Below are 16,841 nucleotides of genomic sequence, written 5' to 3'. Positions count from 1 at the left end.
TCGTAACATGCCGCTTATCATAGTTAATGATTTTCATTTCTGTGTTGATGACTGCCTACTTTTGAAGAATATTACAAAGGATGTTCCACCAATCAACACTGTATAGCACAATATCAATATTTAATATTTGAGTACCAACATACATGAATTCAAGAAAACATTATTTGACAAACACACTTACAAACAAATAAGGAAATAATGTATACGACACAAAGAAAACGGGAATTATGGGATTAGGGGGTAAGATATTATAGGCAGTCAAAGATTTATATAGACAAATGGGCTACAGTAAGAACTGATGTAAGAATGCATGCTTGGTTCAAAATAGTTACAGGCTATAATATTTTACCTGTATTGTCCATAGTATACATGGATCATTTACTGAAAAGTATAAAATGGCATGGACAGATACAGCTAGGTGGAAATTTACCAAGCAGTTGACCTATGCGGACAACTTGTCCTTAGTGGCAGACTGGGCTGAAAGACAGTGAAAGGCCAATTTTCATATCATACTCATTGCACCTCTTCTCAAACTCCACATTCAAACCTAAGAGAGCTGAATGACAAGTTGGGAATATGAAAATGGAATTGGTAGATTATTTCACGTATTTAGGATATGTATTCTCTCAAAATGGCAGCATAGGCTTACTGAGGGAATCTGAATCAAGTGCAACAAAACTACTGCCATGAGTTCTCACTACTCTGTAAGATGGAAGTGAGTTCCTGGGAGAAGCTACATTTACAGTGGTGCACGTACAGTAAACCCTGTGCCCTGATTTCCTTCAGAGAAAAGAATAGTCAGTTTCAGTGTTCTATTGCCCAATCCTGATGACTGTGTGCTAGAAGAGTCATTTCCTATGCATTTCTCCAGTTAGAAGGGGTCCTTTGGAAGTTTGTGGACTTTCCTTCCAACTGTTATAAAGTTATAACATTAGTCAGATTTGGTAAACATTTATTATTTGGCTCCTTATCTTTGGGTTTGTTGGGGCAATCCTTGTTCTACGGATGATTATTATCTTGGTTCTGTGCTGTAAAATGGCGATGAAGACTGAACACCCTACATCAGGCCTGGCTATTTCATTCTCACATCTCGCTGATGCCAGAAGGAACACTTGTTTCTGGTATTCTGGAGAACATCAGAGAGTGTGGGAATGATATCAGAAGGAACCATTGGTTCAGGTGTTCTGGCAATTGACACAGGGTGTGAGAATGTTCCACCCTCATATAAGAAGACACAAATGCTGCTCTGCCAAAATTCCGCACGTAATTGGTCGATTAGTTCCCTTGTTTTGGAAGGGTACCACGTGCAAACTGGGGGGATATATCTTATATCTTAAAACGGGAGTTAGTGTCTTGCATTCTGACCTTGATTCTCTGTTAAGCAGACATATCCGTTCTGAGCTCTCACTCTACCCAGGGAGTTCCAGCATAGCTAAAGATCTTTTCTTCAACATGTCTTAACTCAACCTTTTCACTTGCAGGGGCAGTCTTGCATATTTGATGGTTTATTTTAATTAAAAAATGCTTTTCAGTACTATGACGCATTTTTATTTGGGGGAAGAAAACCTTCCCATATAAATTGTAATATTAACATCATGTTCTTGTAATTTTCTTTGTTTGCCTGTTTCCAGTAGAATGGGACTAGCCCAAAACTATAAGGGAATCTTCAACTCGGATATGCTGCCGCCTCACTGTACATATCCATTACATGGAAGTAATTGCAAGGCCATGTTTTTAGAATCTCCTTGACAGGCCCGGAAGTAGGGTGGGGCAGGGAAAGAACGTGCCCCGGGCGGCAGATTTCAGGGGTCAGCAAAATTTGAAAAGCTTATTAAAAATTAATGAGTTATTTAATTTTTTCAAAATAATAATACCACAACTAATATTGTCTAATTTTATTTAATTTTGTTGCCCAATTCATCAACTTTATTACACTGACACTGTATACCAAGTTATTTTCTTCATTATAAGACACGACACAAGAATTAACGTAATTCATGTGTCTGGAGTGAGTCTTATACTGTTATGCCTACTACTGATACGAATAATTAGTAGCCTGAGCGCTCGGCAGCAGGGTTGGGGACTTGAAAACAGTCTGACCTTGACGCAGTGCATGAGCATCTCATCTACCTCACCTCCTTTCTCTCCATGCTCCCGTCTGCTCCAATAAATAGTAAACTAAACAGACACCTGCAGTCATTGTTGTCGTTATCGATGGCTACACATGTAGCCTGTGTTCACTGTTGTCTGCATGTGTTGATACAAACCGACAGTTGTTTTATTTTATTTGCATTTAGTATTTAGTTATTAGTGTTCGGAGTGTTGGTTAGTTATTCGTGTTACCATTTATCAGCGTTTGGAAAATGGAATTGTTTAGTACACTTTGAGCTGCGTTTTTATCAGTTTCCAAATTATGGATGGCAGAAAATTACTGAGTCGAGCCGAGTATAGAAAACGATGCGCTGTCACAAACACCAAAATTAGAAGCATTTTTAAAAAAACCTAATGTTAATGAAGATGAAGGCTCAAAAGAAAAATCAGGTAAGTAAATATTAATTTTTATTTCAATAATTAAATTATAGGACATTAGGGAAGAGATAAATTAATTGTGCCTATCGGACTTTACGACAAATTTTTTAATACTTCATTTTGTAATATATCATATTACTGATTGAATTTTAATACCGGCTTTTAAAATTTTAGATGACGTTGAAGCTGGAGAGGAAGTCACGCAACATGTCAAACTTTGTAAGAAACTCAGTGAATGAAGATGAAGTCCCTACAACTGGTCTTCAAGAAACGTCTGAGTTATCCTTTGATTTTAGGGATCCTGGTTCATGACCACAGAGTTTTTCAGATTATGAAAGGTGTTACATAACAAAAATGAGCTTTGAAAATCTGATTGAGCCAAATTTAAGTAATAGCAGCAGAGAAGGACGTAACTTAACCGAAGATTGGTTTTATAAAGTTCTCAAAAATGGAGAAAAAGTAAAGAGATCATGGTTAGGCTCTAGTGAAAGTAAGAAAGCTCTATTATAGTGTTCCCTGCAGGCTGTTTTCACAATTAGCATCAAATCAAGTGCCTTCCTTAGCTAAAGAAAAAGGACTTACTAATTGGAGAAAACTCAGTGAAAAATTGCCTGAACATAATTCATACAACCACAAACTTTGCCTTTGTTCATGGAAAGCTTTAGAATCTTGTTTATGAAAGGGAGGTATTGATGCAGAACTCCAAAACCAGATCCACCAAGAAGAGTCTCACTGGAAGGCATTATTGCGCTGGATTATCGATGCTATTCTACTCCTAGCAAAGCAAGGGAGTCCATTCTGAGGAACTAAAGAAGACTGTGATTTCAGTGACCCATCCAGTGGAAAGTTCTTGAACACAATAGAACTTATATCGCATTACAATATCCCATATCTAGAACATACTGAGTGGCTTAAGAAAGGGAAAATCTCGTATTTCTCACATACAATACAAGATGAGTTCCTTGGAATTATTGCCAATAACATAAGGCAAAAGATAATACAAGATATTTTGGATGCGGAATATTATTCCTTAATATTTGACTGCACTCCGAATATCAGCCACAGTGAGTAAATGACTCAAGTAGTTTGTTACGTCAAAACAAATACATCGGAGATAGAAGAAAGTTTTATTGATTTTATCCCAGTTAGTGACAAAACAGGTGAAGGTCTCAGCCAAGAAATCCTAAAAAAATTAGACAAAGATGGACTAAACTTAGAGAACTGTAGAGGCCAATCCTACGACAATGGGGCAAATATGGTCGGGAAGCATATAGTTCAGTCCAGACTACTTCAGGAGAATGAGCTAGCATATTTTGTCCCATATGCTGCACATTCCTCCAATTTAGTTGGTGCTAACATGGCCAGTGCTTCTATTGAGGCTCAGAATTTTTTCGAAACTTTGAACAGTATGTATTCTTTCTTTGCGGCTTCAACTTCACGCTGGGAAATTCTCCGAAAATATGTGCCACTGACATTGAAACCTGAAAGCAGTACAAGATGGTCTGCAAGATATTTTTTGTTAGTTACTTTACATTACAAGATATTAGAATCATTCTGTATTGACGGTTTTTCAATTTACAAAGGTGAAAAATGAGAGTATCCTCCTAATTCAATACAATAAATATTCCGTCATTAGACGGAGTAAACAAATTCAAACATGTTTCGGCTCGTTTGAGCCATCTTCAGTGAAAAATGAGGGGAGTTTGAAATAATTTACATAATATAAGTTGAAAAAATGCTTAACACAGTTAACACAGATTTTAGTTTCAATTATTATTTTAAATTAACACCTTTTCACTGAATTTTGTTGCAGTGAGTTGTTTTTTGCTCCACATATTGATGTAAATATTGTATATTTGTGCTAATTTTGTTTCCGTCTAGGCTCCCTTTTGTTTGTTTTTTCATTTGCTCCTTCATTATGTTTTTTAGCATTTTTTCAACTTATATTATGTAAATTATTTCAAACTCCCCTCATTTTTCACTGAAGATGGCTCAAACGAGCTGAAACACGCTTGAATTTGTTTACTCTGTCTAATGACGGAATATTTATTGTATTGAATTAGGAGGATACTCTCTTTTTTCACCTTTGTAAAGTAGTTACTTTACGTCGCACCGACACAGATAGGTCTTATGGCGACGATGGGACAGGAAAGGCCTAGGAATGGGAAGGAAGCAGCCGTGGCCGTGGCCGTGGCCCAGCATTTGCCTGGTGTGAAAATGGGAAACCATGGAAAACTATCTTCAGGGCTGCCGAAAGTAGGGTTTGAACCCACTATCTCGCGGATGCGAACTCACAGCTGCGCGCTCCTAACCGCACGGCCAACTCGCCCGGTGGTCTGCAAGATTAGATGCGGTCGAAGCTATGTATAAACATTATGGTAAAGTTGTGCAAGCTCTAGAGGATCTTAAAAACCATGATCTCTCAACACCTCAAACTAAGAGTGAGGCCAGCTCCCTTTTGAAAAATATTGGGAAACTTGAATTCATCGTTTTCACATGTTTTTGGCATGCTTTGTTCAAAAAGATCAATCATGTCAATGAGTTTTTTCAAAGAAAAGATGTTAGAGTAGATTTGGCTGCCCGGAACCTTCAAGGTCTTTTAACGCTCTTGAAGTCTTGCAGAGAGTTTGTTCCGTCTGAGGCCATTACTGAGTGTAAATTCCTAGCAAGCATGAGTGATCTACCATCTGAGTTCTCAGGAAAAAGAAAAAGACAAAGAAAAAAGAAAAAATGTCTGATGAGCTGTGTGGCGATGAAGCTCCAACAAGTACTGAGAATGTGCACCAAGTAGCTATGTTAGAGGTTACTGACCAGATGATTACGGAACTCAGTGACAGATTTAAAGCTTTGGACAACATAAACGGCAAGTTTGGATCTTTTGAATGGAGTTCGAATTATTAAAGAAATGCAAACAAAAGATCTAAAAATGAAAGAAGAAGAATAGGAAAATATCTACACTGCTGATCTCAACATTGAAGAATTTAAATTTGAAATAGAAAGTTTCAAGCACCACGCTTTATCAGTTGACGAAAATGTAAAGGAAGCCACATCAAGAGAAATGTTGTTACTCTCTAATCTAAATATAATATCAATTGAACACAAACAAGCATCCATTTGGCCTCAATCCATCTCCTTCGAGGTCTGCCTCTAGGTCTTTTGCCATCTAAGGTTTTCTCCAACCATTCCTTAGCTGCTGAGCAAGAATCCATTCTCATTACATGGCCATACCATTTCAATCTTGATCTGATTATGGTATCACATAACGATTCTCTTATTTGAATCTCTTGGCAAATCCTCTTGTTGTGGAACTTATCTCTCCTGGTTTTTTGTAGCACTGTCCGGAGGAATTTCATTTCTGCAGCTTGGAGTCTACTTTTATCTCTGCTTGTGATGATACAAGTTTCAAGGCCATAGGTTCTTATGGGCAAGAAGTAAGCCTGATGAAGTGTTCGTGTGGCTAGTATTGAAATCTGGCTGTCCCAGAGAAGGGTTCTAATCTGATAGTTAAAGGACAGCTCCTCCTTGAACTCTATTTGTGATTTCAGCATTTGATCGGTTATCTTCAGTAAGGACACTACCGAGGTATTGGAAGTGGTTAACTTCTTGTGGTTAACTTCTTGCAATTTCTGTCTGTCTACTGTGATATTTGCTCCTGAATTTTATCTGTTGACTGTAATAACAACTGTTTTCTCAAGGCTGATTTTAAGTCCAAATTCCTTAAAATGACAATTCCAAGCATTAATCTTTCCTTGAACTTCTTCCTCATTACCTCACCAAATTACCACATCATCTGCAAATGCAAATGCCTTGAATGCACTTTTCTTGCTGTGCTGTTTCACTCTTTTCATTTTCTCATCCATCACTGTGATGAATAGTAGAGGTGACAAAGTGCTGCCTTGTTGCACTCCTTTATGTTACAAACCAGTTGGAATAGCCATTGCCTATCCTTACACAGCTCTGGCAGTGTTTGTACAACATTTTTCTTTACTGATGAGAGATACTGGAACATTTCTCCTTCTCAAGCAATCCCAAAGTTTATACCTCAGTATGCTTTCATAGGATTTTTCTAGGTTTAGAAAGACAAAGATGACATTTTTCCCTTTTTTCAATGTTTATCCATTGTTATCCTAACAGCAAAAATGAGATCTGTTGTTGATCTGTTACTTCAAAACCTGTATTGTTCTTTCTCAAGCTGTGGTTCAATGATCTTTCATAATCTTTTCTCTATCACTTTCTCCATCAACTTAAGTCCATGAGACAAGAGCATGATTTCTCTATAACTGCCACATATCCGTCTATTTCCTTTCTTGAAGAGGGGGGACTATACAACCCTTAGTCCAGTCAGTCACGATTTTTTCTTCATTCCATACAGCATTCATCACTCTAAATAGCCACTGAAGTCCATGAGTTCCAGCAGCTTTAATCATGTCTGAGCTCACCTCATCAAGGCCAAGTGATCTACCTTTGCTCATACTGTTCAATACATATATAATTTATTAAATCTAGTACATGTTTCTTCCCCTAAGGGATATCGTCTGCTAGAATAAATCACACAATATATCAGGTACAAAAAATTACATTACTAGATTGGTAAGACAAATTTAAAACACTTTTATACAAAAGGACATTTAAAAATAAATTATTAGTAAACTTTGTTGAAGTTTCAAATTGAAATTGATGTGAATTGTTCATTAAAATTCTTGATGACAAAGTTCGTGGAGACTATCAGTTGTATTCGTAAAATTGTTAGATGAACATTGTTGTGAATAAAGACTTTTGATTTAAAATGTTTCTTGATAAAAGATTCTTTAGAACTTTGATAGGAATTCTTTTAAAACTAATTTAAGAATGAATGCTTCAGGATTCCAAGTCAACACGGGGCCGAGCAGTAAAGTTATTTGTAGAATTGAATAATGTTCTGTCTGAAATTAAAAGAAAACTTCACCGAGCTCGATAGCTGCAGTCGCTTAAGTGCGGCCAGTATCCAGTAATCGGGAGATAGTGGGTTCGAACCCCACTGTCGGCAGCCCTGAAGATGGTTTTCCGTGGTTTCCCATTTTCACACCAGGCAAATGCTGGGGCTGTACCTTAATTAAGGCCACAGCTGCTTCTTTCCCACTCCTAGCCCTTCCCTGTCCCATCGTCGCCATAAGACCTATCTGTGTCGGTGCGACGTACAGCAACTTGCAAAAAAAAAAAAAAAAAAAAAAAAAAACTTCAGTTGAAGAGAGATGGAAGATGAAATAATATATGATTTAAACTGTGTTACTTTACTGCTTCAACCCTGTGTTGGCTTGGAATCCTTTAAATACAATTTAACCTTTTGACAAGTGCGCGCACGGCATATGCCGTGCAATAATGCCGGCTGCATCCGAGTATTATTTGACCAGTAAACAACCTACGGGGAGTAAGAAATTAAAAAAAGAAAACGAATATAAACATATTTATTACAACTTTGAGAGACTTTGAGACGCATGAAAAGACATTTCGGATCGAGAAAACAATGTCATTTCAAAACATTTTTAATATATCATCTTCACTAATATCTCTATTTAGTTCATGTATAATATCATCACTTGTGTCCAGAAACTCCATAGCATCACTTGTAATTTATGAAAGAAATAACATTCACAGTTATATTTACGAAACCCAAAAACATTTATAGCTACAAACAGCACAAACATCTATCCACATTGGTGGCAATCATAACACTGCTGAAACCTGTAGGCTAACGGCACGCCAAACTCTCACACTGTAGGGAGTATACGCATTTCCATCAGAGACTTCCACCATATAGAACTAGGGTTTGTGCAGCGACACTATTCGAATAACTGAAAAAGTTCCAAAAAACGCCACTGGGTGTCATATTACGTTAGTAAGCAATTAAGCCCTTAGTACTAGCCTAAAACAAACAAATGCCGTGCTCCCTCATGTGGGACCAAATGGCAAATGACTGTCCTTAGGTGCACTCGTCAACAGGCTAAAGGAATGTCTTTAGCAGGTTAGCAATCCCTATTTGCTAATATGGCGGGACCACGTGGTTGGTCTGCCACTGCTAAGCAGAGTCTTGGAGGGGCGTGCCAATCCAACTGATGATCCCTAATGGCACGTCTGGGTGAAACTCTGCAAACACACATGGCCTAACCACCCAAAAGCTGGTTCTATTCCCGTGATCGTAAGCTCTGCGGCTGTGAAAGCCGTTTTTGAAATTGTATCTCCATGGGGAGAACATATTTTTGAGAACACAGAATTCACTTCTCCTTAGCAGGTTAGCAATTCCTATTTGCTAACATGGCGGGACCATGTGGTTGATCTGTCACTGCTAAGCAGAGTCTTGGAGGGGCATGCCAATCCAACTGATGAGCCCTAAGGGCACGTCTGGGCGAAACTCTGCAAACGCACATGGCCTAACCACCCAAAACTTGTTCTACTCCCATGATCATAAGGTCTGCAGCTGTGAAAGCCTTTTTTGAAAACGTTCATATTACGATTTTACAAATACAACTGATAGTTTCTACAAACTTTGTCATCAAGAATTTTAATGAACAATTCACACTTATTTTATTGATTAATGACTTGAAACTTTAACAATGTTTGTTAATAATTTATTTTAAATGTACTTGTGTATAAAAGTGTTTTTAATTTGCCTTACCAATCTAGTAATGTAATTTTTTATCTGATATACTATGTGATTTATTCTACCTGATGATGTCCCTTAGGGGAAGAAACATGTACTAGATTTAATAAATTATATTTTTATTGAATAGGCAGACTGCTTAAACATAATATTTAAGTTATTCTTAAATATTCACTACTTGACTTTATAGTCAATACGGGTTTTTATCTAAAATGAAGCTCTTAAAGCTTGTTATATGTAATGTTAGACAAATGGTGTCTTGTCACTAACCTGGGTGTGTGTTCACCTATAAAAAAAAAAATAGCTTGTACTATCACAACATCCACACAAAGCCATGGCAACGAGAGTTCCAGTTGGCAACAGTTCATTGCAAGTAAATATGTAGATGTCAGCGCTGAAGGTGGAGGAGCTAAGAAGAAAGCGAAAGACAGCATACCTCTTCTAGATGCCTGCACTTCAAGTGATGCCTGTAGGTATTAATCTTGAGGGACAGATAATGAAATTATGCCACACAGACAAATAAATGCACTTTTAACATAAATCATCAGAGAGAGCTGTGCACAAAGCACAAAACAAAATGTGACACACTGTTGTCAAACAATGCAATATTACTTTTTAAAAAGGAAACATTGATCTGATTAATTCCCACAAGACTATAGGTTACTAGATAGATTTTAGAAATGCAGGGGATGATGACCATGGCCTCCCAACCTTATAAATAATGACAAAAACAACAACATGTGCTTTACCTTGTGGATTGAAAAATCCAGTCATCCAAAACTGAGGAGGTCGGCCAACGAAGATCCACGTGGAAAACTGCATGTTCCTCTCGAGCAATTCCGTGAACCAAAATCCTAGAGTACTCGATACCCATGATACTCTTCTCCATAATGCTGGGATTCGTGCATCATAAATATTGTCCAATGCATCTCGCAAAGCCTAGAAAAGAAAAATCCATGAACAGCATTTTATCTCATAGATAAACATATTATCAACTCCTTTCTTCTGATAAGCTCATTTATATTACTACAAAAATCATTACAGTGTAGAAAGATCAGGAAAATTTACAGTTTTAACTGGAATTCTCTCTTTTCATAAAGTAGTGTAAAGAGGCTGGTGGTAATGTTCTGACCAATCACAGCACAGGAACAAAAGTGCGGGTTAGAAGCCATTCCTCATTCTGCTTTGTTATTTTGGTAGGGAAATTCGAAAAATCAAAACTGCATAAAATTAAATTTTCCAGGAATGCAAACCTAATATTTTTATATTACGACATAGCATTCTAGATGGAAAGGGCAAATAGGGTGTGTGCCTAAGGGTGTTGGAAATTGTCCGTTTTGTTTTAAGATGTACTGTTTTCGAGATATCTGGCATTTTAAAAATTTGCCAATTTGGTTGTGTCACTTTTTATATTATGGAAAGGGCAGATGGGGAGTATGTCTAGGGGATTGAAAATTCTTCTTTTCCACTTACTTTGTTCATAGAGGATAATTACTTGTTGTACTTCCTCTTAAAACCGCCACCACCACCACCAACACCACCACCAACTTTGTCCCTCACCTTGCCTTGCTCACTTGTCCCTCCTCAGTTATTCCTCACTTAGGCTCACTCTGATTGGTCAGTGAGTATTTTCAAATATAAAGCATGTTTTTAGAGTAAGTACCGTTTTTAAATATGGCTGCTGCAGCACTTCAGTTGCCATTCAGAGGATGTGCTCTCAGTACGTATATCTGTAGGCTAGCCACAAATGCCTTTACGGAAGCATTCACCAGTATTTACGTTTGTTTGTGCGTATTGAAAATGCCTCTGACAATTAACGATTCCGCCGAGTGTGAAGTATGCGCTGTGAATCGATTTTTAACTGGAAAAGGCGTGAAAGCTGTTGAAATTCATCGGCAGATTAGTGAAGTGTATGGAGAACACATTATGAGCAAAGTAATGGTAAGAAATTGGGTTAGAGCATTTAAAGAAGGCCATACTAATGTCCACAATGAGAAGCGTATTGGGCGACCGTCCATCAATACGAAAACTTGGTGCAAATAGTTGATGCAAAGGTTCAAGTAAGCAGGTTATTTTAAGATTTTGTCATTAAGTTGTGAGTTGCCTGAAATTTCAAGAAGTGTTCTTTATGAAATAGTGTTAGGTTACTTAGATTATGGAAGTCGTGCTCATGCAATCCAAAACAAACGGCTTGTCATGCTCACTAGAGAGATTCTTTTGCTTCTTGACAATTTGCGACCTCACACGGCTAACCGAACCTGAGACCTCATCGCTTCATTTGGTTGGGGACAATCTGATCATCCTCCGTATAGTCGTGACCTAGTTTCTAGTGATTACCACTTGATCCTGAGCCTGAAAAAAGCATTTAGGAAGTCAAAGCCCCGACAACGATGATGATGACCTAAAAAGGACCGTGCGGCAGTGGCTGGCATATCAGGCGGCAGATAACTATGTGGATGGAATTCAGAAACTGGCTTCATGATATGACAAGTGCCTTAATATACCTGGAATTTAGGTTGAGAAGTAGTTTAAGGTACAGGCTTACATGTAAAAAAAAGAATTGTTTAAAAAATTGCATTCCTTTCTTTCTATATCAAAACAGTACTTACTAAAAAAATGCCTCGTATTAAAAAATTTCCACCGTCAAAAATTAGAATATTCAAAATGGCACAAGCAAAACAGGACTGCTAACTCCTGAAAGAATTTTTTTTTTTTTTGGTTTGAACTATTATGTTTCTCTGTAATGCCCCAAATTTATGAAAAATGACAAATATCTAATACCAATATAAATGGTCCATTACTGGACATTATAAATTTTCCAGCCAACTCATTCCTGGTTGCCAGCATTTTGCCCTCGTGTGCTAGGTTGGGCTCATCAGTTGGTACCTACCACACCCAAGACTAATATTATTATAAATTTACTCATTCGGGACAAATATTTAAGGTTCCCTATGGGAATCAACATCTATATCACGTGACAAATATCTGGAAAATAGTACATCCTAGAGCAAAACAGAAAATCTTTGACTCCTGATAGAGTAACACTATTTGCCCTATCCTTGTATAATACTATAATATAGAATGCCTTAATACAGAAAGTAACAGGGCCAAGGGTTGAAAATTTGGGGCTAAATGCATGTACTGCTCGTATGAGCCATAGGTTTTCCAGTACTGCCGCAAATTTATGAAAAATATAAAACATACATACATACATTATCATTATAGACTGTTATGCCTTTCAGCGTTCAGTCTGCAAGCCTCTGTGAATTTACTACACGTCGCCACAATCCTCGATTTGCAACTAGTGTTGTGGCCTCATTTAGTTCTATACCTCTTATCTTTAAATCGTTAGAAACCGAGTCTAACCATCGTCGTCTTGGTCTACCTCTACTTCTCTTACCCTCCATAGCAGAGTCCATTATTCTTCTAGGTAACCTATCCTCCTCCATTCGCCTCACATGACCCCACCACTGAATCCGGTTTATGCGCACAGCTTCATCCATCGAGTTCATTCCTAAATAAGCCTTTATCTTCTCATTCCGAGTACCATCCTGCCGTTGTTCCCACCTGTTTGTACCAGCAATCATTCTTGCTACTTTCATGTCTGTTACTTCTAACTTATAAGATATCCTGAGTCCGCCCAGCTTTCGCTCCCGTAAAGCAAAGTTGGTCTGAAAACAGTCCGATAATAATAATAATAATAATAATAATAATAATAATAATAATAATAATAATAATAATAATAATCGTATGGCCTCAGCTACCGTGTGCGGACATTTCAATTTGACGCCATCTGGCTGTCTGCTCGCCAATTTCGACGTTCCGTTTTACTCTAGACCCCCGCTAGATGGTAGACCGAGTAAACCGAAACTCTCTTGGGCGTCTATGGCTGAGATTTAATGATTTTTGTCGGGTAAACACCAAATGTGTCACCAGAGATCTTTTACATGCCGACATCGTACGACATGGAGTGTCGAATGGACTTTTTTCCGCCCTTCAAAAATCCGACTACCTCTGCCGGGTTTGAACCCGCTATCTTGGGATCCGGAGGCCGACACTCTACCGCTGATCCACACACCGATGTAAAGATAGTTTCGTATGGGAGCTGACTTCCTTCTTACAGAATACTGTTGATCGCAACTGCGAGCTCACTGCATTAGCTTTACGACACCTTGATTCAATCTCACTTACTATATTACCATCCTGGGAGAACTCACAACCTAAATACTTGAAATTATTGACCTGTTCTAGCTTGGTAATTCTAAATTCCCATGGAGGGAATTAGATATTTTTCCACCAATAGAGCATATCAAAAATCAGATCAAAAATTAGATGTTGGCTTTTCAGGCGTTTGTTCTATTAACCAGCATTTCGTCTTAGGTCTGACACTAGACTCGTCAGAGTGGGATGTGTCAGACCCTACCCACTGATGCTGGGGTGTATGCAGGTGAACTGCTGCTGCTGCTGCAGAGCTTTCATTCCCCGCCCGAAGGACGGGGCGGGCCCCCTAGATCGTGTCGCGATCTCTCGGGCCGGGAGATGTGGAGAGAACAGTGGGATGTTTGAAATGAAGAAGAGGGAAAAACGGTGTGAAAATTTGGATGACTGGCTATACGGATTGAGATTTATACAGGAGTGTCGAGAGGGAAGTTTCGTGGAAGTGTAAGGTGGTAAAGTGTTGAAGCGATGTGATAGAGGACAGTTGTGAGGTGTCGGAGATGTTCAAGGGTCGGTGGTGGTGGGAGGGAGATATTAGCAGAAGAAGGAGTTGGACGGACATAGATAGAGCGTTGGAAGGGAGGATGATCAGGCCGGGTATGGCGATGAGAGGTGGAGTGGTGATATCTAGGGCGGGGAGGTGAACGAGAGGGTTCGACGGGATGACGACGGCCGTAGAGAAGTGCTCCGCTGGAGATCAGGTGGGCGACGGCTGCTGCACTGGAAAGCTGAAGTCTGATTAAATACGTCGGACCGGTGGAGTTGTAGATACGGAATGCCCTCTTGACGGGTATGGCTTGAAGGCGAAGTTGTTCTTGAATGTCGGTTGCCGGGATGAGTGGGCTTACGCCGCGGACGATGCAGCTGAAGACTTCGTTTGTGGCTGATGTGTCTGACGGTGTTGGAGGTTGATGAGCGGCTGCTGCTGTTACGACGGACAATGGTGGTGGTGATGTCGTGGTCGGCAAGGCAGATGTAGACAGCGTAGAAGGGCGGGTGAAGTAGCGGGGAGGAATACGTAATAGTCGAGGTGGATCAACAGGAGGTAGCGCGGGGAGAGGGGTGGATAGAAGCGGCGATGAATGGGACGACGTAACAGTTGTGATGGAAAGCGAGGAAAAGGTGTGAGCAGCGGTCGCAAAGGTAGTGGTGATGGTCGTGGTGGTGGTCGTCATGGTGGTTGGTGGTAGGGAGGCTGACATCCAACGAGGAGTCGGCCTATATGCTTTGTTGGCTCGGCGCGAGTGGAAAGTAAAGATGTGTAGCCACCCGGCCGATCAAAAATAACAGGAGTGTCTTCTGCGACGAGTTGTGGAGTTCACTTGAGGTTTACCCAGATTTGAGATCCTGGAGAGAAGATGTGCAGGTGAACTACTTCAATGCTTTCATTCCCCACCCTGAAGGGGTGGGGCGGGCCACCTAGAGGGTGTCGCCCTCTCTCTGGCCAAGAGATGCGGGCGGGTTGGGGAGATGTGATGGAAGAAGGAGGTGGGTAAAGGATGTGGAGAGTTAGGAGATGGGAGAGGATTTGCGTCTTGTCTAAGTGCTGGTATATAAGACTTTATTGATATTTTGGTGAGTTTTACAATGCAGACTGATGGATGAGGTGATACAATTCTTAAAGATGAGTATGATGTGCCTAAGTCGGTCGGACGTAGGGTCCGGGGTAGCTATGGGAGGTTAGGAACTGGAGGGTGGTGGTGATGTTATGGAGAGATAGAATGAGGAGGCGAAGAAGGTCGTATGTTTGGAGAGGTAGAGGGATGGGTCCAGTTGGGAGAGGGAACGGAGTTTGTTGTAGATATGGGGGAACACAGGGGAGGGTTGGCTGGGGGCGGCGGTGTGAATTGATCGATGGTTGGCGGTTTCGTGGGGGTAGGGGTGGGGAGTGGGAGGGCTCTACTCGATGGCGGCGACCATAAACTTGTGCGCCGGTACTGATGAGGTGCTGGGCGTCTTCCTTACTGGGCATCTGGAGGCGCATCATGAAAGTAGGTCCATGGCTGTTGTAAATTCTGATGGCTCTAAGTACATTGACTCCAGTTTTCCGTAGTTCTTGGATTATGTTTTGCTCGGTAACTTCTGGAGATATCCCACGTAGTACACAGCTGAAGACGGCTGGTGGGGGCGTCTGTTGTTGGTTTGCTGGTGGTGAGACTGCGGCGTCCGGCGGAAATTGCAGTGGTGGGGTGGCTGGGGTCTGCTGGGATGGTGACATTACTGGGGATGGGTGGGAAGTTGTGACGGTGGGGAATATGTCTGGGGAGGGGGTACAAGTTGACGGAGTTATGGTTGTGAGGGTAGTAGTTGTTGTTGTTGTTGTTGTTGTTGTGGGTAAGGTTGGTAGGGGCGATGGGGGCACCTGGATGATGGGGATGTGATAAGGGTCGGCTTTTATTTGGTTCAGGATGCATGGGGGGGTTGGCACCACTGCGTAGGTTTTATTATGGATATTTGCTCCGGTGGTGAACAGGCGGCGTTGGGCTGCTTCTCCTTCTAGTTGGACTAAAACGTGAGTAGATGCTGCTGCGGTCTGACCGTCTTGTAGTCTGAAGGCGTTGAGAACTGGAACGTCGTCTGCTTGGAGGTCTTCAAATATGTGATTTTCGGGAATGTGGAGTTCCACGCCAGGGATGAGGCAGTAGGTCATGATGAGGATAGGCGACTGCCAACTAGGCGTCTGCCTGTTTGTGTTTATAGTGGGCCGACTGAGTGAGCTATTAAAGATGATGGCCACCCAGCCGAAAAATTTCGGGCGTGTGTTATGTGTGTTCCCCTCTCCAACCAGAGCAGGTGTTCCTAATCCCAGGGCCGCAGGTGAACTTATCAGAAGCCTCTTATGTAGCACAATCTGATAACTGCATACAGGAGATAAAACTCCACAATGGAATTAATGCCCGCCTAGCAATTCCAAATGGTAATTCTAAATTCCCATGGAGGGAATTAGATATTTTTCCACCAATAGAGCATATCAAAAATCAGATCAAAAATTAGATGTTGGCTTTTCAGGCGTTTGTTCTATTAACCAGCATTTCGTCTTAGGTCTGACACTAGACTCGTCAGAGGCTTCTGATAAGTTCACCTGAATACACCCCAGCATCAGTGGGTAGGGTCTGACACATCCCACTCTGACGAGTCTAGTGTCAGACCTAAGACGAAATGCTGGTTAATAGAACAAACGCCTGAAAAGCCAACATCTAATTTTTTATCTGATTTTTGATATGCTCTATTGGTGGAAAAATATCTAATTCCCTCCATGGGAATTTAGAATTACCATTTGGAATTGCTAGGCGGGCATTAATTCCATTGTGGAGTTTTATCTCCTGTATGCAGTTATCAGATTGTGCCACATAAGAGGCTTCTGATAAGTTCACCTGCAGGATTGACGATCGAAGCTGATCGTCCAACGGATTGCGCTACACCGCAAGCAGTCACGGGAGTTTATGGCTCCTTGAAA

General features: G+C 40.4%; 1 protein-coding gene across 1 annotated transcript in view; it reads right to left on the bottom strand.

Moving 5' to 3' along the window:
• The window catches only part of LOC136877673 (dynein axonemal heavy chain 8), a 353,345-nt gene that overhangs the window by 11,024 nt on the left and 325,480 nt on the right, over positions 1-16,841 (bottom strand). The window contains exon 28 of the mRNA XM_068228699.1: positions 9,916-10,105. Within this exon, the coding sequence (XP_068084800.1) occupies positions 9,916-10,105 (190 nt within the window). The remainder of the gene's footprint in view (positions 1-9,915; positions 10,106-16,841) is intronic.

This window comes from Anabrus simplex, chromosome 7 (genome assembly GCF_040414725.1).
Source record: "Anabrus simplex isolate iqAnaSimp1 chromosome 7, ASM4041472v1, whole genome shotgun sequence".
In the NCBI taxonomy this organism is placed as follows: Eukaryota; Metazoa; Arthropoda; class Insecta; order Orthoptera; family Tettigoniidae; genus Anabrus; species Anabrus simplex.
The sequence above is the reverse complement of the archived record's forward strand: the minus strand, read 5'-3'. Positions and strand labels throughout refer to the sequence as shown.